At 36.5% G+C, this 22,208-nt stretch overlaps 2 protein-coding genes across 2 annotated transcripts; both read right to left on the minus strand.

Annotated features, from left to right (window-relative positions):
* Positions 1-40: 40 nt before the first annotated feature.
* LOC116250291 (glyoxylate/succinic semialdehyde reductase 1) lies at positions 41-12,126 on the minus strand. Its single transcript, XM_031623916.2, has 8 exons — positions 11,848-12,126; positions 10,302-10,412; positions 10,119-10,220; positions 7,932-8,033; positions 7,125-7,240; positions 1,838-1,916; positions 647-817; positions 41-515 (listed from the first exon to the last, which is right to left on the minus strand). The coding sequence occupies exons 1-8, from the start codon at positions 11,950-11,952 to the stop codon at positions 420-422; spliced, it is 882 nt and encodes a 293-aa protein (XP_031479776.1). The 5' UTR covers positions 11,953-12,126; the 3' UTR covers positions 41-419.
* A 3,914-nt stretch (positions 12,127-16,040) lies between these two features.
* Positions 16,041-20,896, minus strand: LOC116251448 (probable phospholipid hydroperoxide glutathione peroxidase). Its single transcript, XM_031625733.2, has 7 exons — positions 20,476-20,896; positions 19,730-19,821; positions 19,052-19,128; positions 17,306-17,367; positions 17,056-17,174; positions 16,372-16,539; positions 16,041-16,266 (listed from the first exon to the last, which is right to left on the minus strand). Exons 2-7 carry the CDS (start codon positions 19,781-19,783, stop codon positions 16,234-16,236), a joined length of 513 nt encoding a protein of 170 aa, XP_031481593.1. The 5' UTR covers positions 19,784-19,821; positions 20,476-20,896; the 3' UTR covers positions 16,041-16,233.
* Positions 20,897-22,208: the final 1,312 nt, after the last annotated feature.

A 22,208-nucleotide genomic window follows, 5' to 3' on the forward strand; every position in this document is an offset into this window, starting at 1 on the left:
AAGGCAGGATGGCCTCTCCCATCATGCAAAACTCACAAGCTAAAGGAGGATTATTATGCATCCAATTTTCATTGTCTTGTCATAAGTGCGTTTTGTCCACGTTCACATTATCAACTGGAAGTACTGTTCACTTATACAGCAAACATAACGTCCAAATGGACATATCCTCCAGATAGATGCATCATTTCACACAAAAACTTACTGAAAATCAGCAACTATACAGTGGAACCGGGACAAAGCAACTGCTTTACTTAACCATGCATGTGCTGAACATCTTGAATACAAGTAGAAAGTGAGTTCTGGGGGTTGGGGAAGAGAGCCAAGTAAAGGTCCACGTCTGCATGCCCACAAGCAGAAGTGAGCAGAAACAGCTTCGCAATACTGCATCCCTTTCATGATGAGTAAGATCACACAAGTATTCACATTTGGGTTGCACCATCTGGGTTCTTAACAGCCTCATAGACAGCTGAAAAGTCATTGTCACCCAGTCCCATGCTTCTTGCCCTTTTAAAAACCTGCAAAAGTCGATGTCACACACACTTTTCTTTTCAACTAATACTGAAAACTTTAACCTCCTTTCATTGCTCAGCAAGTCCAGCAGAACACATAAACAAACAGATAGACAGACAGAGAGGGAGAGAGAGACCTCGTTAGCTGCTGCAGCTACAGGCATTGAAACTGCATGTTCATCCCCAAGAGCAACAGCCAACCTCATATCCTTCTGCTGATGCTTCAGAGGGAAAGCTGGAGGGAAACTTCTCTGGATCATTGCAGGTCCCTTAAATTTGAACATGGGATTTGCCATGCCACCTAAATCCTGCATATTCTCATGCAGCGTCATCTCTCAAGGAAAAAAGTGCATTAGAAGGTCAAAATTGGATGTTTGCATTGATACCACAAAAGCAACTCTACGAAGAACGTCAGAATGTGTAGGATTTAAATCCAAGAGAGACTTAATTCCATAATCATCGACACATGTAACACCACACACATGAAGTAAAGAACTGGTAACTGGACTACGATGCCCTATACTAATGCTACAGTGGAGCAGGATTTGAGGACCTTTTTTGTCCCTCGAGCTTAACTGGCCCTTATAAGAGATTCAAAAGTTACAGTAGTTGAACCAGCACACAACCAACTGAATAAGATAGAGTCCATTTGAACATATAAAGATTCAGAAAGAACAACAAAAGACAAGTTAGAGGTTCCAGCAAGGGAAAATGACGGACAACAAGCTCTTATTCAAAATTAGCATGGAGTCAAGAGCTAGTTGACTTGAATTCGTAAAATTTTAGCTGCAGATGCACTTTTTGCCACTTTCATTCTTACTAGGCAAGTGCCAGCAGGTCTAACCATCAAAAGAACTTATGTCCTAAAAGTTTTTTGGGACAGATGTGGTAAATCAATGATAACCAACCAATGAACGAAATCAATCATTCACATTTATGAATTCATCAAAATTGAAATACAGAATAAACTTTTCAGTTTACAGAAAATGCTATCGTCAAAGTTTAGTAGATTCAACAACCTCACATTAATCTTGACAAACTGCATTGCATTTATAATGATACAATAGATCCTTGATCTCGACTGCACCATAATTTACCCTCCAACAAATTTGAAAGAACATTAAATTGTCAAGCTTGTCAGCCTTGAAGGTACTTCCACAATTTAAGAAAGCATATCAAAACATGCTTCAGGCTTCCAAAATAAAACTAGTTGAGTGTGCCATGTGCTGTATACATTTCAGCAAACATCCTTCTTGGAAAAGGTATACAGAACATCATGGAGAAAAAATTATTTTGTTTATATCCACATTCAAATATCCGGCACTCACCAGAACATCTAGCAAAGTTTGTTGGTCAAGTCCACTTCTATCTGCAAGAACCAAACCTTCTGAAAATGCACTCATCATACTGCAAAAAAATAACCATGGACACTTCATTGACTAATGACATAGAAGTTCATCATCAAGGAAGAAAGATAAATATGTATTTTGTATATCCATTTGAACTGGATTATGCTGAAATAGTTACAACTCAACATGTTGGCAAACGGCAAATCAAATAAGCCATGACAGTAGAACATCAAGAATTTCAAGATAGAAAGACATCATAATTGTTTTATGTTGGCCAAGACGTCATGGGGCCACAAAAATGTCTATATTTATAAGATAAATTTCATATTTTCTAGATTAGCGGCTGAGAGAAAAGGAGAAAAAGTTGTGAATTAATACTAGAATGAGAAAAATGCCTATATTGTTTTTCTCCTTTTTTTCTCAACCACCAATCTGGAAAAAAAAACACGGCTGAGACGGTTTCTTATGAGTTTAGTACATCTCTCTCTCTCTCTCTCTCTCTCCTATTCTCCTTTTTTTCTCAACCACCAATCCGGATAGAAAAAAGTCAAGGCTGAGACAGTTAGTACCTCTCTCTCTCTCTTATATATATGTATATATGTATATGTATACATATACACACACACAGACACATATCAATGTCAAAAACACTGTTCTCAGATTTTAGTTTACTTTCCTCAATAATCTAAAAAATAGAAAAAAGTTGTGAAAGTATGAGCTTTCCACAAATTTTCTTACAAAAGCATTCATAAAATTCGGAATATTTATCAAAATATTAAAGAAACTTCGAAAATTTTGAAGTACATTAAGGAAAATCTTCTGATATTTTTATTTTCAGTATTTTTGTTTTCAAAACACCAAGATCCGTTCATGTTTTTTTCCTCATTGTTGTGTTCTTTTGCATTAAAAGACCACAATATTTGTGATGATTGTGTGTGTTTGTGTCAGTAAGAGCCATCTGATCAATTTGACTGAAGGCTTTTAACGCAATCACATTAGAGGTGACTTTCTAGATCCAAACTACTAGTTATCACCCACTATCTTGAAAAGTTGTTTGTAATGTTCAATAAAGCTTGTTATGTGTGTAAATTTTACACTTACAGCTGTATGTAGAAAAGAAGAATTAGGTTTAGAAGTGATTATCCAAAAGGTCCTTTTTTGAATTATGCCCACCTCCACATAAAGGTTGGGCGGGTAGTTGGACTAGACTGTTGCAGTGGTGTCTGTGCTTATCAGCCATATATCATCTTTGTGGAACACTCCAGATCAAATGGAACGTCCTAAGAAGAGTCTGTGCCCATGTCCTGTACCCAGTACCCACAGAGTTTTATCTAGCTGTGACTAAACATGTGCAGTTGACCTTTGCCAAGAGCACAATGAAAAGCAATATATTACCATGGTAGGATACTATGTCTGCTTGCGTGGCCCTGTTAGTGTAAGGACAGCATTATGGCCATTTGTCATTGTGATGGATAAATTGCCTAGGTTTGCTCTATGAAATTTTATTTGTGGAGTTTTTATTTTTCACCATTCTCAAAGCGGCTGCCCCCACAACTGATAACTTTAAGATGGCAAGGTAACTACAGGGCAGACAAACACTAGCACCTCTAACACCTAGACGAAGTGTTTTGGGTCCAGGGAACCTTCTCTGAAAAAGAAGTTTTCATGCATGGTCCTCAAGTGCTTATTGAATTGATTCATTGTATATGTATAGTCATGGCCAATATGCCATGTTTTGGTCATACAAGATATTGGCTACTGAATTTATGTATATGATACAAATTAATATAGTCCAATTGATGTCTAAGATTTCTGTAAAATTATTCAAGAAAAGAAAAGAAAAAAAGAGGGTAACTTTTGGCTCTGAATGCATGCAGATGCAAGGCTCACAAATACAGTTATACCACCATACACAATGTTCAATAGCATTACAAATTTTTCAGAAATAAAAAATTAAAAAAACCAACATTAGTAGCTTTACAGGTCTGTTTTTCCAAAAGTAACAAGGAAACTAACATTACAAATGCTTTCATTCAACAAAAAGACATTGAATTTGGGGGGAAAAAAAATCAGATCGAAATCATGATCGAAAACAAAAATGTCATTTACAGGTTTCAAAGTGCCTTAAACCATAGGCGGAGAGATAAGTATCACTAGCAATGGCCCATTGCCTCTGTTGTGTGTATGTGTGTGCACACATGTGAGAGTGAGAGAAAGGGAGAGTTGAAAAGAAGAGGTCATTGTGATGCTTGGGTCAAGCTGGATCTAATTGAAATTGACCCAATATGTTATACATCAATTAGCGCCTCACTAATGGCAGTTTGTAATTTACATGTATTATATAAGAGTATTTACCCTAATCATTGCAATATGGTATAAGGATGTTTAATAGAGCTGCTGCCCATTATTTTTTGGATTTTTCCTGATTGCATTGCAGCCCCTTTCTAATGGGGCCTCACTCTCCTTATGAGTGATTTGGATGAATCGTAAATCGAACATGTATTATAGCCCGAGACAATGACAAAGAAGGGTCCTTGAAGCAACTTGACATCACTGCTATGTGAGTGTGTGCATGAGATGAGAGAGAGAGAGAGACAACCGAGCAACATTTTGTTGTTGGTGGTGATTGCCACTGAAGATAGTACAAAACATCAGAGGCCTAGGGAAGCAAAAGGAGAAGTTGAGAGAAGACAAAACATGAAAAAGCCTCAACAGTCCCCTGCCCATTTATACTCAACCCTCAAAAGGAGGCAAACTAGAGCTGCCAAGCCAGGTTTGGACAGAAAAGGGCACGGTGGGCAGATTGCACCTAACATGGTGTTGAACATTTCCTAAGCAAGTCTAAGCTACCACCTCTGTCCAGCCATGTCCTCAGGCATCTGTGGCTATTTAGCCATGTCCGTTAACATAAAACAGTTGCTATCTTTAGTTGCCCTATCTTAAATAATTATATCACGAGTGAGTACCTCTTTGTTTTAGTCAAGACCTAGCCTTTGCAAGTGAAGAATCATGAAAACGCTAGAAATATCCACATGCTAAAGAATGACAAACTAGTTCAACATTACTCAGTACCTACAGCAAGTTGCAGAAATTTCAGGAACCATGCTTCGCAACAAATACAAAGATAAACTCATAACATAGATTGTGCACACACACACACACATAGAACAGCATGGATCTGAGATCCGGTATTTGTTAAAGCTCAGAACTCTCTGACCTTGGATCCAAGGTAAACAACTGTAGCCATAAGGTGCAAAATCAAGGTTTGTTCAGTGGTTGTACACTTATTGAGTAGCCCAACTTTAACACCACAAATGTGTGAAGCAGGTACAGAAATATTCTTAGAGATGATTTTTAGAAATGTTCAAAGTCTTATAAACCATACCACATAACTAGTCCTAATTTGTTAATTTTTTAAAAGTGTGAACCTATGTTGTTAAAAGTGTTAGGTGAAGCCTAGGCGATGAGTAGAGCCTAGCATCTACATCTGCCTACGCTGGACTATGTGCTTTAAGTAGTATGAGCAAAGGAAAATATATAAATTAATAAAATGTAACACTAAATATTAACAGTATACACACACATACTTATACTTGGTCAGAATATTTCAAACAATACGCACACAAAACACCAAGTAAAATATATATATATATATATATATATATATATATATATATATATAGAGAGAGAGAGAGAGAGAGAGAGAGAAAGAGAGGGATTAGGATGACCCAATCCCAATTTGGGTTGGATTTTTCAACCCCTCTTCTCTCCCTCTTTCACTCTCTCCTCCTCTCTCATTGCTCTCTTTTCCTCTCTTCTCAATCCATGTGACCATCCCCATTCTCTCATTTAAGGAAGGTAGAGAGGGCAGGCAAGAAGGTAGGAAGAGAGAGAAATGAGGGAGGAAAAAGGAGTGGGGTGGAAGGACAGGAATGTCAGGTCCCAACAAGCCCAGTCCCCATATAATCAAAAAGCATTAGGCACAGTTAAGTCATTAAGTCTTTCACCCTAAAAATAATAATAATAATAATAATAATAAAATGCATGTTAATTGTTAGAATTAACAACGAAAGTTAAGCATTTTTCAATGAAAAATCTACAACTTCAACTTATAACAACAAACCAATTAAAGTACACGATAATGCAAACATTTCATGATATAACAACTAAAATAGATAAAAGTTTGAAATATCAACTTTAATGAAGTTAAACAACTCAAGATAGCACAAAATGAAACTTACAAGTAATACCAATGTTTTCAATGTTATGGAGCATGCAGGTCTTACTACTACCTGAACGTGAAATGCTAAATCTCTAATTCTATTTTCTACTAAAACACTAAAAAATATTAATCTAATTTGGAAAAAGAAAAAAAGGAACATAAAAAATCCTCAATATAATCTTAGTTCATGTTAACATTGCTTGCCATAAAATTGACTTTCATTATAAATCTTACAAACAAAAAAAGGTACTGAGGAGATAATACATACATATATATGTGAGTTGAAAACTTAAAATAACATAATATTTAAAGTCAACAGTGACGAATCATACCTGTAACTATAACCACAAGTCTACATAGCACACATACACATATACTTCTTAATGCAAGAACACATAAAAGTGAAAATTTTTGCACCAAAATAGAAGGAAAAATATCTCTCAAGAGAAGAAAAAGAAGACGAAGAAAGAAAAGGTTAACAAATAAGTACATTGTTAATTAAAACTAACCTGTTTAGTTCCTAGGTGGGTCTACTTGTTCTAGGCAGTGCTTTAAGCATTTCCAAGTGGCAGGTCAGCTAGGAGCGACTAGCCTAGGTGACCATCCAAGACTGGGAGTGTAAGCAAGCCAATTGCAAGCCTAGATGGCATTATAGATGCAAATCAAAGCTAACTGTAGCAGAAGTCAGTATCCACGATTTGGAACTCAGTCCATTTCAGACGAAGCCATTACAGTTGTACTCAACTTCAACGTACAGACCTGAGGTCCAACACGTGACGATGCATGTTCCTCAAGGGGGGTGTATTTTAACACCCAAAGGTTCCATTAGACATGGAAATGGCCCTGCAATAAATACTTCTAAAAATTTGCAGGGATTTACTATACTAACAACTGTCCTGGTTTGTAGCCTTTCTATAATACAGACTGATATTGCCCACTGGCAGGTTAGAATCCACCATACCAGGAATTCGGCTCTGTTTGGATCAAAAGCTTACTCACTAACAACTACTTTTATCTATTGTGCATAGGAGTACAAGATTCTACCTTCCCATTATCATATTGACAACAAGTTTCATTTTTGCACCATTTCCAACTTGACCGAGGAAGAATGACCTTTTCCCCATAACTTCAAAAGCAGGAAAAATTTCATCATATAATGCCTGCAAACCAGAAGTGTATTGCATAAGAAACTGTGAAGCAGATATCATACCATGATGTATACAAAAACCTAAATTAGTAAATAAAAAGAACATTATCTTAAGCAACATAAAGTTCTTAACAGTAATAGAATGCACTAAGACTACTTAGTCATCCTATTTTGAATATCCATTGCTCTTTTTGTCATCAATGATGTGGTTTAGTCTTTAGGACAATACAGAGTCGAGAACAGGGAAACTGATTCCCACATTACGCTCTCATTGTACACATAGTAAAAGGTTTAATAGAAGGGTTATGCTAAAAAGGTTTGAAGAACCAGTGTAGGTTGATTCTAATATATTTATGACGCTTGCAGCCTCATACTCTTGAATGGCTCAATGAAATTCAGTGCTCATGTCATTGCATCAAATCAAACTAAAGGCAAGCATAGCGTAGTGCATTTTCGCATAGGGTTTAGCTTTCAACCTCCATGCAGAACAAAATTTACCAGAAGGTTCACATTGATCAAGAGGCTTGCCACCTTGGACTCCTGAATTCCTTACAGAAATCAGTGTATCCATTAATTGCATTAAATCCAACTAAGAGTTCCAAAATTGTCATGGGCTCCTAGAAATGATGTGGAGGCTTTTCATATGTATTGCATAACGTAAATCACTATGGACAGGAGAACTGTCTGCTGAAACTGTAATAGACCTTCTCTCCAGCAGCAAGAATAATCAACTGCCCATCTTCGGCTGGCTTCTTGCTACCTGAGACCGGAGCTTCAAGAAATAGCCCACCTTTTTTAGTAATTGCCTGTGCATGTGAAATAGAAAAAGAGGAAGTCAAAAGCCAATGACAAAATTCAAGCATATGGTATACTCGAAAGGAAAAAGAAGAAAAAGTTTTCCAATCATACTCTGCCTTGAAGGGGAGAACAACCACAATTACAAATGGAAGAAAATATCTACACAGTGAAACCATCTGAATAATGGTCTCATTTGGAGAAAGTACATGGAAATTACTAACATATACACAAGCTCCTCACTGATTCTCAAAAACGCTTGACATCAGCTATTCATATGAAATTCTATTTCAATTATGGTTTCACCATGAATGGTGCATTGTCCTTTTTGATAATATAAGTGCTTCGGATTTCATTATTCATTCAAGTTTTCATCATACATAGAAAGTAAATATTTTTTGTTTATTACGTGTAAAAACAGTAAGTTACATCATGGATCTAGAACAATAGTAACTGCCCTTATGAAGGATGAATGAAACTTGATCATATTAGTATTAGTTTCTTTTAAAACTAAAAAATTGCTTAACTAAAATGAGTGATTGTTCTTTGTGTAACTGGTAGCAGGATAATGAGGTTTATAAACCCCATAAGGGGATTTTTCAACTATACTAATATAGAACTATTCTTAAGTACTCTCAAAAAGGGAGTGTTATAGGTTTTGTACCAAACCCAAGTGCAACAATCAGACCTGGTGTCCAACACGTGAAAGTTAAACATACTTTAGGCTTCGAAATCAGGGCAATGTTTCAAACTGCTACAGTAAACATATCGAATTCAGTTTGACGGTTTGAAACATTGTCACAGTCGTCGTTCTCAAGTTTTTCCTAGTGAGGTTCTTCTCAGGTATTAATCAAGAAGCTTGTTCTTCCTGGGAAAATAACAGCAATTCAAAAAAATCAAAATTATAACAAAATAATGGAAAATTTATGAAAGTTTGAATTTTCTATAAATTTTTTTATAAAACCATTCACCAAACCACAAAAAACAATAGCTATTAACGTATTAAAAGAAACATCAAGAATTTAAAGGATATTAAAACTTTTTCTTGAGAAGGGAAAAAACTTGATATTTTCGTTTTGGTCATTCCCTCAAAACATCACAATTTTTCATTTCATTTTTTTCCCATTTTTTGCATTTATTTGAAACATGGCAATATTTGTGACACAGGTTTGAAAATATCATTTCAAGTTTAAAATCCTTCAATAATCTGGAATTATTTATGCCAAAACCATTATTCAATCATGATAGAGGGAGTTCCCTGCTATGCCATAAAGGATGCAGCAAATCTTTGCACAGCATTTTAAAAAGGGTTCTTTGCAACCTTATTGAGCATTGTCCAGCCTGAGAGAGAGACACAGAGAGATGGAATCAACTCCTCCTTCTCCATCTTTTCCAGTGCCCCTGCCGAGCTGTGTGCATGTAGGGTTTTTCCTCAGCTAGAGGTGCATGGACCAACTGACGCCTTCATCAGCTAGAGCTATATGGACCAAACTACCTTTTCCTGGTTTACTCTACCTTAGATAGCTAGATTGGCCTTCATTCAGGTCAGCTGTATAGAGAGAAGAGCTAATCCTGTACGAGAATTAAGGGATTTTTGTTTCAGACAATATGACAAAGCCCAGAAGTATGAGGCTCTGAGCTGATTTTCATGCTGAGGTTTGAGCTGGAAGGCTTATTTGTTCCATGATTTAGATCTAAAAAATTGTATTTGGTGGCTGACGAGCTGCTGTGTTACCTAGTAAATTCTGTCTCATACAAGGGCCTTAACAGACACTATAATCTGTTTGGGGGTAATCAAAATAAACTTAGATATCTCAATTAATGTTGGCCCATCCAGTTTCAGGTCTGACCACAAACAGACTTGAGTCACCTCCTTACACATTGGAATAGTGTTAAAAGACAAAAAAAAAAATGAACAAACAATGTGAGGACGAATTTAGTTTTCCTACACGTACCAGATGGACGTGGCAAGGGCATTCACATGAAGGATTAATCTAAATCAGGCCAGTATGTGGGATCTGTAAGGGGGTTTAACACAATTGCAAATTATTCATCATGGGCAGCCATCAAATGAATCTACTAAAATAACCAGGTACCTCACTAATATTGGATGATGTATTCCCATCAACAGTTGACATATCAATATATCCTTTCCCTTGGCATATTTCTTCAAGAACACCATGCTTGTCAAACACTACCTACATATTCATCAGAAAAACTTCCTCGGTTAAAGCATCCTCATGCTTGAAGGGCATTAACGCTAGGTACCTTGGGCTCACCGAGTGGGAGGCAGAAGGATCTGATAACATTGCGATGGTGTATTTGCACCTTTTAATCACTGCTGCTGGGGTTTCTCCAACTGAAGCACCATGCTCTACGAGTTCATCACACTAGGGAATACAGAACATTGTCAGTCAAAGACTCAAGGAAGCTATAATAATTTAAATAATTAAAAAAAAAAACTTAACAGACATGAATACCAAATGACAAGTAAAATAAGCAGAAAGATGGATGTTTTTCAATATTCTGTTTAATATCATAGAAAGGTGCACCTTATCAATTTTTTAGGAAACCATGAAGTATCATATTTAAGAAACTGTATGAACTGGATAAACAAAACCATCACGTAAAATAAGACCAAGTAGCAGTATCATTCATATGAGTTTTCTTAGTGAAACACTGACGTAACCAATGAAATTTATATCAAACAATCAAAATATTGAAGTTGGAATTAAAGAAATGAGACGCCAATGAAAAAGAAACATATTTATAACCATGCATCAAGATATGCTACATCTGGAGGCTACAAGAAGATGTTGACAACTCATGCTTCAACAGAAAAGAAAGCTGCCAATAACATGAATCATCCTGCAGTAGTTTGGCTCATACATTCATAGGAAAGCTGTTCGTAATAATATTGAAAAATGAATCGGCTGCGAACACTTTGGTATAGAACCTCAATGGCACAATGCCATGTTCCCACGTTCCACCCAAACAAGCTCAACCGTCCAGCTCTTCACAGAGCAACTGCTCATCTCCACATCATTTCCGTCGCACTTGTCCCCTATACATGCTGTAGCTGTTAGGCGCGCAGGGGACTGTCGTTAAGGGTACTGGGTATGCATCATTTTCCACAGCCACTTACACCATTAAGCTTGAAATTATGAGAATATGATTTAAACTATAAATGCAAAACTCAAAGTAGACAGATCAACCATCTCGTTGTGATATATATATATATATATAGCAAATTAGAAGGTCTCACTGATGATCACCAGTTATTTCAGATATACATGTGAGACTTGCGACCTAAGGAGTTGAGTGAATGTGCAGTCAGGACCCAAATGGGGACGAGGAGGAGTCTGGAGCAAATATCGCGGTCTCTGGCATCCCCTTTCAAGGTGCTAACTCGGAAAGAAGGTCACGAGAGGAGAAATGAAATGTCAGGAAGCGGAATCGGGGCCAATGTGATTGGGCTTTGCCTCCAATGAAGAGATCAGAGTATATTTGAAAGCAAGCTTCAATTCTTTCTAGATAACCTAAAAATGAGCCATGAGTGAATTACAGAAACCTTACGCAAAGGGCTTTTCGGTCGATCATCATCTCTCGTTTTTTAGTACTACTACTACTGCAATGGGAAGTTGTGTCTTTCTGCCGCATACCACCACCCAGAGGGTCCTCTGAAAAACTAATAATCCACTAACCAGCTACCCAACAGACGAAATTGAGAAACAGTCGCCGACATTAAAAAGGAAAAATACACAGAGCTTAAAGGAGTGAATATGTAACTAGCACTCTTTTTTAGATAGAGCGAGAGAGACAGACCCTCGACAGTGTTCTGTTCCACACGGTCACCCTGAAGCCATGGCGAAGGAGGTTCATGGCCATGGCCTTCCCCATGATACCAAGTCCTAGAAATCCGATATCCATGAATCCGATTCCCTGTCTTTTCCGCGTTCCAGTCAAAAACAACACCGGCCTCTTCTGATCAACACCCCAAGTTCCCAACCTCACAGCTTTGCTTCTCCCCTCCTCTTCTTCTTCCAGGGACCCTTTCTTTATTTTTTATGGGCACTCTTCCTTTGTCCCACGTTGAGCGATTTTTTCCTCTTTCTTTATTCCCATTTTTGTGGACGGCCCAGGTCACAGGTGGTAGCTTCTTTTTTACAAAAAAAAAAAAAAAACCCTCAAGTCCAGCTGTTTCGGAATGTTCACGTGACGGCCTTCACCTCGTGCTCGTGGTCCTCTTTCATTTCTTCGAGTCCCGATCGGCTCCTTTGGAATGTTCACGTCTTAATTTTAACAGTGTGCTGCTGCAGCTCTAATGGCGGATGCTGTAAATGGTTCGAATTCATGACCATTCCGGTCTTCAATGCACTTAACTTAATCACATATTATCTAATTCAATTCACGTTCGAACACTGATTCAAATTTTTCTTTCAAACTCACATTCGAGTTCGGCTAACATATGATCGAGACAGAATATTCTGTAAGGATTTGAATTCGTTTATGAATGTGCACTGCATACCGAATTCAGATCCCACCGGAAACAGAATCAAGATATCTTAAGTTCTTAATCACGTTCGATTGGGGCGCAGATTTAGATCACATTTGAACCCAATTATTCTTTCTTTCAAACAACCCAAATCCATCTCCAACTCCTATGTAATTTGAAAAGTTCAACTCTAAAAACCAATTCACCCATAAAATTCAAAACGCATGAATTAGACGTAGAAGTTAAAGCATAAAGGAGACAAAATAAGTTTACCTTCAAGTTTTTATTACTCTCCCTTACCCACTGTCAAAAGAAAGCGTGGAAGAAATTTTGTCTACTCTATTTTGGTGTCTCACAAGCTCATCCTCGAAGAAAGCCAAGATTCCATAGATAAGGACGACTCGTATGGTCGCCATTGAGTTTCTTCAACCTCATTTCTTTTAGCCAATTTTCCCAACTCTTAATAGTAGGGGTGAACAACATAGTACTCGAGCTCGACTCGTGAACAAGTTTGAGCTAAGTCATTTGCATAAAGACTCCAGCTCGAACTCATGAATCGACTCGTTCAAATAATTGAGTCGAGTTCGAGTTAATTGAACTAGAATCGTTAAAGCTCTACTTGGCTAAAAAATGATGTAGTGATTTTTTAAATATCTGACTCATTTTTTTATTAAAAAATAAGTATATTAAAATTAATTAATTATGTAAGTTTTTACAAAAGCTCATACAATTTTGTCGAGCCTTCATCGAGTCGAGCTCGATTTATGGCAAAATAATGATTCATGTATTCAAACAAGTTTTTCGAGCCTTAATCGAGTCGAGCTTGAGCTACTTCTGTCAAGCTATTCTCAAGCTAGAGGTTTCATTAGTTAAACTGAGCTCGAGCTCGCTGACCTCGAGCTCGACTCGGCTTGTGTTCACCCCTACTTAGTAGTGGCATAGGGACGTGTAGGCTGGTGTGTGCAATTCAGCATAAAAAATTAGTTTATTTCAATATTAATATATTTTATTGTTTTCATATGAGTAGCCCTTGGAGATTAGAAGTTAAAATGTTAGATCTAATTGAGAATTTCTTCTTCTTTTTTTTAAAGAAACTTACTGCATATGAGAAACTTGAAATATAAAAGTAAACAATAATCTTTGGCCTGATATTATAATCCCATAAAGGTACTGATAGAAAGGTCTCAACTCACTATTTAAAAAATTAAAAGTTCATTAAGGTTCAAAAAAGGTTGACAAATGGAAAAGAGCATGTTTTAAAAAAAAACACAAATAAAATAATGTACCATAATATTAATTTTTTAAAATTTCAGGAACACTCAAGTCCAAAATGTTTTGTCAAGCTTTAAAAATAAATTAATGCGAATTTGCAAACAAAAAAAATATCTATATGAGTTACAGAAAACAAAAAGAAATATCCAACAAAAAAAATACTCAAAAGCTTGCAAAAAGACTTACACACAAAAAATCATGGCCAAAAAGATTAAAAAATAAGATTTTAATCAAAAAATAAAAAATGCCAATAATGATAACATCTATAAAAAGAAAATCAACACAAAATATAGAACGAATTAAGAGTCAAAATCCCTACGATCTTTTTGAATTTTTATAGCTTGAAAAAATTGTGTTTGAACTCTCAAATGTGTATTTAATAAAAGTGAAAAACAAAAGTAAAAATACTAATAAAACATAGCACAAAGTTTATGATCTAAAGTTCATAAAAATATGCAAATCCAAATGTTATGGATAAATAGAAAAAAGCAAAAAAAAACCTACATAAAAATATTAAAATATCATAAACTATTATTTTAAATAAAAATGATAAACAAATCTTGCATAATATAACATGAAATTTCTGGCGATGGATCATTGAGAAGAGCAGGTCGATGGAGTTGAATGGGCTGAGCGATCACGGAATCGATTCTGTCTCTCGTCGTCATGACACTGATGCCCCATGAAACCGCTGGCGAGATCAATTTTAAGAAACATACGGATCTCAAAAGGAACCATTCTTGATGAGATTGTACCTTCAGAGGCGAATCGCGCGATGGTGAGTAAGGTGGAAGGAACTGACGTCGAACTCCCAAGTTCGTCCATCTTCGTTTGATTGAATAATCGGAAGTTTGTACAGATGGACTTCATGGTTTGATTCAAGATTTTCAGGAAAATTAGGAGAAAGACGAGCGAGAGAGAGAGAGAGAGAGAGAGAGATTGAATTTGAGTTTGCAAAAAGAAACTTCCCCAGAAATCCCACTGTATGCCCGTTTATGGCGGTGGACATAAACGGGTCGGATCCTGTTCATTCCCGGCTTTCTCCAGCATTTATGATCAATGATCGATTTTTTAACCGTCAAAATGTAAGACAGATAAATCAATTAGAACCTCCTCAGTTCCATCAAGATCCAATCATACAAAATTTTGCATGTAATTCACATCGCTTCTTCCTAATGCATTATTTTCCTCGTCACTCTTACTTACATCCTAAAGAATTCAACTACCATTAGATCCAATTTTTTAGGAGTAATTTGTGTTGGTTTAATTCTGCAACTACTGTTTATTGGACATTTCCTGTCCAATTTTTTCAAGAAGAGAATTGTGTCAATTGCTGTTAAGCTTCCGTTTGCACAGAAACGTTAAACCGACCCACTTCATCTTCCCACTTACTGAAATTTATTTTTTGCCATTTTATGGTGATCCACAACACTCGAATTTGAATCAACGAATGCACCAATTCACCCGTTATTCCAGTTAAACTGAGCAGAAGAAAGAGAAGGTACATTGATAGTTAGCGGTTTCAATAACACAAAAATTCTTACGTCAAATGGTAACTTTTTCCAGTTTTACTATTCAAAAATGTACATTCAACTTACGAAAATACACATTGAAAGCCTTTAGTCTGGAAAAAGACAGAGCTTTCTCCACCCGTAATAAGAAGCATGACTAATAAAAGAACTGTACATCTCCACCTCATACTCATAGATCATTCCCGGAAAAGTTTCTTCAGATTTACACAAATAATATTTTATTAACTATAGAATATAAAAAAAATTAGACTGTCTAATCCTTATAAAATCCCAATTACGTGTTAAAATGATCACATCCAAGAGTATTTATGTGGTGAGACTCTCCAAGAGAAAAAAGATCCATCTTTCAATGTGGAGGATAGGATCTGTTCTTGTTCCAAAAGATGTCCAATTTTATGTTTTCTCAATACATCCAAAACAAGGATGTCAGGCACAAACCGAGCAAGAGAGGACAGATTTGGTTATCCTATTAAACATTCCACCTAATTTCTTGTCCCAAACAGAGCTGAGAAGTATCGACCTGCATTAAAAATTCCTTGTCTTTAACTGGAGATTGAAATTGTCCATCATGTCAGGTTAAGACAGAACAAAGTTAGTTGGGCACCCAAAAAAAATCTGAGTAACAAGCCTGAACTATGCTTGTTCATGTGTAAGCTTGCAGGTGCATGCACGTGCTAGAGGGTGCAAATACAGGAAAGTATGCTTGAGAAGATAGAAGATGGTCTATGCAAACTTTATGTATTTAGGCATATGCCAGAAAAGGCAAAATGCAATAACTAAGTCCACACTTTAAGATGCCCCATCATTACAAGGACTGGCAACAGTATTTTCTGAAGAGAACAAAGAGAAAAGAAAAGGATTTATCCAGAGTGGAAAGTAGTCAGACTCAGGATATCATCAATCACAAGAAAGTTACGAAGCTCCCAGCAGATTCAGGATGTCCTTCTGCAAAAATGGTAACATTACAGAAAAAAGAAAATCATGAGCTCCCTCTGTAGCGGTAAGTATGCGATCCAAACAAGAACCAACAATATGAAATGGCATGCAAACCTCGATCTTCATGGGAGATGTGGTTGGTGCATATCTCTCGACAACCTTTCCATCTTTGTTCACCAAGAACTTGGTGAAATTCCACTTGATGCCATCACCGAATATCCCACCTTTCTGTGTTTTAAGGAACTTATAGACTGGAGCTGCATTCTTGCCGTTCACTTCCACCTGTCGATATGTGAAACAAGAAAAAACCGTGCAATACAATCATCTATCAGATCCTTAAAGTAAGAACCTATATCAGGATTCATAATTGACTAGAGGTAGAAATTGGTCAATATGGTGCAACAATTATAGTCCACAAAAATAAAATGCACATGTGGAGGGAGATGAAAATTATGGTGGTTCTCAAGAGAATGCATTTTGTTTCATCCATAACAGCTCAGTAGGTGTTTAATATGGCAGGAGAAAAATTGGTGACTGTGGATTTCAGCATTTCAATCGAAGTTTTTCTAGCTAATAAATGTCTAAAGTCAAATGATGAACATGTTACATTGTTCCCCTTAATTTCAAACTCCTTGTTACCACGTACGAACTCATTGTGGAAGAAGGACGAGAGATTTTAAAATTTCAATTTTTCAAGCAAATGGTTCACTATATGAATGCCACACCAAAAGTAGCTCCTAGAATTACAGCCTCCGTTGATGAGATGACATGAAATAGAATGCTACTAGTCCTAATTACCTTGTCAAAGATGGGAAATTCAGCCTTGAACCTAGTACAAGCAACTTCAACGATCTCTTCATTGCTGCCTGGTTCTTGACCAGCAAACTGATTGCAGGGAAATGCCAAGATCTCAAATCCTAGAAAGAGCATATTGACAATGACATTAAATGATGCACTATATTTTGCAAAGGCCTAACAACCATGAAATGAAATGCCACATAAATAATAATAATCAGATAAAGGTCCTCAGCACAAGGCACCAACTCACCTTGGCCTTTATACTTCTCATACAGAACATTGAGTTCCTTGTAGTTTGAGTTTGTCAGTCCACTGCATGCATAAAAAGGACATTAATTAACCAGTACATCATTATAACTACAAGAGTCAGAGAGGAAATATCATATTACATTACTAGGAGTTGATCATTATCTTGTCTGAATCAGGTTGAAAGAAGTTGCCATGTAATACCATTGATACTATGAGACCTCAAAAAGGCAAAACCAATCACATTTTCAAAATGTAAAAGACCTAGTGGTTCAATTCAAGTATTTAGTCAGAGCAAAATGATCATAGTTCTTATATACATAATCCATTCACATTTTCAGCCTTTTCAGTATAAATATATGAATAAGTGATCCTGAAATACCACTTTTCTAACTTTAGAAACTACTGTTTTAACATTAAGACATTATCTTTTGTGTCATTGTTGAAAGGGGTTATGGTTTTGGTTAGCAGCAATTTATGTCACATGGATGCATCTATGTTTTCCTGAGAAGTCTCGGGCCCACACCCTGCAGCCATTGGCATGGGCTGCAATCCTTCAACAGCCACATGCAAAGTGTGCAGGGTATTGATCCTTATCAAATATCAAGATCATTCTAGGAAGACTAACTTTTAGAGAGCTAAGCAATAACTAACATTTTTTTTAAAAGACGGGAGAAGGAAAAGTAAAGGAAAACAAAGGGAAGAATCATGATACATTGGAAAAAGCACTAAACGAAAACACAATCTTTTCTTTGTGCTTTTTCCATAAAAAAATATTTTTAGAACATTTAAAATTTTTAACATACTTTAAGCTTCTTTTAACATGCTTTTTAATATTTTGAACTTTTAAAGTTTATGTAAATTAGCAGAAGATTTACTTTTTTGTATTTTCTGTTAACTTTTAATTTTTTGAATTCCTAAACTTTCCATGAAAAATAAATTCCCCATTGTGATTCAAAGATACTAATATAACCAGCCAGTGAATATTGTCAAACTTTAACTCTGCTGAATTATGCACTTACACTAATGTGTAAACTTTTAGAGCAAGTTTAATACCCTCGCATCAGATTACCATGCAAGCCAAGAATAAACGGGCACCCAGTCATTGACAAAAGAACTCCAATGGTAAGAGATATTTCAACAATATTTCATAGAGAAAGAACTACCATGTGCAATTGTTTGATGAAACTATTTGCTCAGAGCCTCTCTCTTAGAATTTCATGAGAATTTAGGGCACAATAAATGGTGACTCTCATGAATGTATTTGTATCATGAAGATAGAATCCATTATCTTTCTTAACAGGTACGAGTGAATATCTGACACATTGACAATGCACTTGCTGTGTTCATCAAGTTATAGAAACATTAGACAATTTAGTGCCGCTGAACTTAAGCTCCATGGCTGCAGAAGAAAGCATAAAATAGGACCAAGTATCAACTAATCTTCCCCAACTACAGCACTGAGGCTCTCTCACCATCACGTGACGAGAGTAATGAAGGAAAATGGAAGAATAAGGCCTGTGTCACACAGGTGCAGCAACAGGAACCTATACAATTCTGCTTATGGATGACCAACTTGACAGTTTGAAATATATATACACATACATACATGCGTGTGTACAAACAAAATCAAAACAATTTCATAAATAGTCAATTCCATTTGTCACCAAAATCAAAGCAAAATAATTCAGGTGTCGGAGATGCGAAAGGAGAAAGATAATAAAAGGGATGAGCGCCTAAGGTCAATTACCACATAGAAGCAACATTGACTATCAGAAGAACTTTTCCTCTGTAAGTGGCCAGGCTCACATCATTTCCTTTAATATCCTGTGCTCAGCATAAACCAACACAAGATAATAATAGTGAAATACTGTAGCAGAGAGACCAAGAATAGAAAGAACAACGAGCAAAATATGTTTAATTTATGTGGAGGTAGTTGAGCAAAAGATGTTGAACAGAATAATAGAGAAAATTGAATCTGTGGTGGGATCAGGTGACACTATAAATCATCACCCCCGGTCAACATAAATCAGGAACGGAGTACCCAATTCCCCATTCAGTGCAGTCTCATCATTTTTTGTTTAATAGAAAAAAACAAAAGAACTCAGAAATTTGCAGTTTTCCAGTAACACCTAATCCCGTGGTATAGATCTTGTCCAACTAGAAATCACACATATCGGAAGGAAAAGGATAAATGAGGCCACTGCCACATGCACATCTTTATTTTCCTCATGTGGATGTGGTAATAGCATAACCTGATCAACCAGTCAGGTATCGGTTTAATCATAAGGATGCCAGCTTCCACAAACTCGAACGCCATTTCCAGAAAAGAAGAGGAATGAAGAATTCTTGAGGCGATAGACAACAATTACGCAGAGAAATTCAATCCAAGACAACCTTTGCAAGAAGAAGTGATTCCGTTCCATACCTTCACTGTGAAATCATAAACGGAGCTGGGGGCTTGAGAGCTGTCTTCTGCCATCGTTGGGGATTTCTCTGACAGTGGAAGTACGAATAACGCTAGCACAATGGCGAAACCCAGGATGAGAACAGGAGCAACCCAATTCACAAACATATCTAGAAGAAACACAAAGATCGATTCACGCGACAAAAGCAGCAAGGCAGTAAAATATCAGGAGCAGAAGGGGAAGCCGCAGTTAATATGCAGCCAGTAGACCAACGAAAACGGTATAATATCCCCTCCAGCACAGATCAACGAAGACGGTATGATATTAAGCGTTAAAAGAAAAAGATTATGTTAAAAACTATCGCCCTTATCATTATCCAATGAGAAAAAGAATAATATAAAAAATGGTTTTGAAAAAAATGGCACCTCCGAATCCAAACCCAACGTCTGAACAGTAATAAGACAGAACAGTTTGAGGTCACAAAACAAAATAAGTTAACAGACCCACTTCAGTTTTTCGATCAAAAGGAGAGCTTGGATACCACAAGATCAAAACCAGCAATCCAGATATAGTGCATCCCTCTTGGGTTTCCCCAATAAAAAAAGAGTACACATAGAAGGTCTAATGACTAATCATTTAAAAATCAAACAGAGTAACAACGCGAACAAGTGACAGAAAAAAAACAAGGATAAAACAAGACAATATGCTGAAGGATAACACTTATGAAGATTACACTTGGAAGACAGAGAGAGAGAGAGTTGCTTACCACGATCTACAGATGGCAAGAAGGGGGGAAGAAAGGTCGCAGAGGATAGGATTTCTCTTTGATGCCTCCTTTTGTATGGGTCTGGCTTGTTCTAATTATGCCAACAAAGTTGTCTTTCTACGTATTGGTTGGTGTGTGGTTATGAATGCGATCGAACACGAAGAAGCTTTTATGGGGAGGAAAGGTGTGAACTATTAGGTAGGTTTGGTTGATGAAATTCGACGGAATTGTGGCAGAGGTTTCATGGGGAGGAGACGTGTTCATGGAAGAAAAGCCTCAGGGGCGGCGTCTGGAAGGGTGGTTGCCGGTGGACGAAGGGCAGGTACCTGCTTGGCCTCTGACATTAGAGTGTGAACAGAATCTATGGAACTGATGCTCTCATTCATTAATGGCGACACGCCATTTTTGCTGGCTTCCAGAAGTAACCTCAAGCATAGCCGGTTGAGCAACCTGTATACGTAGAAATCGTGCAGTTAATTCGATTTTATTGTGTTATTTTTTCTAGACTAATTGTAAATACTGAGGTTGTGATAATTTAATTGATAGCTTCATCGTATTTTATTCATGCAAGAGCAGCAAGACCTTGGAAACAAAGGAAGACTTCCGCTCCGGCGGCTTTTCAGGTGGTCGTGGGTTGTAAACTTCCTGTCCTCTCAAAAATGAAGAGAAAATCCAATTTAAGTGATTCAAAGGTCCAAGTCTACGAGAGAAGAAGATGGTAGCTTGAAATGTGAACGGAGGCAACGCTTTCATATTGGGATCCAGTAAAAGATTGTGAATGTCATTGCATCTTTTTATCTTGGGCTCCTTCAGTTGAATTTGATCGCATAAACGAGATAATTCCGGTCGCATTTCCGGTTCAAATAATTTTCTTAACCTTGAGATTTGAAATGCTGAAAAATATTGTGTTCGTAAATAGATCAGGTAATGCCAACTTGCAGATGTTATCACCTACACAGTAAAAAATAAAATAGAGAGATAACAATTGCGGAGTTAGAAATTTTGGTCGTAAGGAACATTAATTCAATAACTATAATGCTTTTAAGGGCACTTATATATATATAAACAATTAAATATGTTAAATTATTAATGCAAACATAAATAAAGTTTGTGATGTTGATGTGGTCAGCAGCTATCATGTGACTCCGTCAATGAAAGCGACAATTTACAAAGCTATACCTCAAATTTATCTTTATCTTCTCTGAAACAAAAAGCCCTCGCTCTTCATGAGAATAGAAGTTGTCGAATACATCCGTTAAAATTGGGTCGATACAAAGAAAATTAAAATTAGCATGACTCCCCTTTTATTCATTTCTCTTAAGAAACATTGATTTGATATTTAAAGAGGTTAATTTATAAACCGCTTTACTTTAATGTTGTTTGTTTAGAAGCGATTAATGTTTGACGATTTATTTAAAAATGTTGAGTGCGTATTTATCAACATAGAGATAACTAGTCTATTATTCGCTCATTATTAACTGAATTTTGATCATTTTTCTAAAATTTTATTGTTTGTTAAACGGATAGTCACAAATAACGTGTCAAAGTTTTAAACGGTAAGGTTTTCTCGGGTATAATACCGCAAGCTTGAAAAAAACAGGAAAAATATGATTAATTTTTAAAAATTTTAAAAAGCTAAAATAAAGAAAAAATAAAATAAGTGGGAAACTAATAACACAAACATCAAAAGATAAGTAGATTTGCAGCAAATAAAAAAATAAAATTAAAAACCG

Source organism: Nymphaea colorata, chromosome 3 (assembly GCF_008831285.2).
Source record: "Nymphaea colorata isolate Beijing-Zhang1983 chromosome 3, ASM883128v2, whole genome shotgun sequence".
NCBI classification, from domain to species: domain Eukaryota; kingdom Viridiplantae; phylum Streptophyta; class Magnoliopsida; order Nymphaeales; family Nymphaeaceae; genus Nymphaea; species Nymphaea colorata.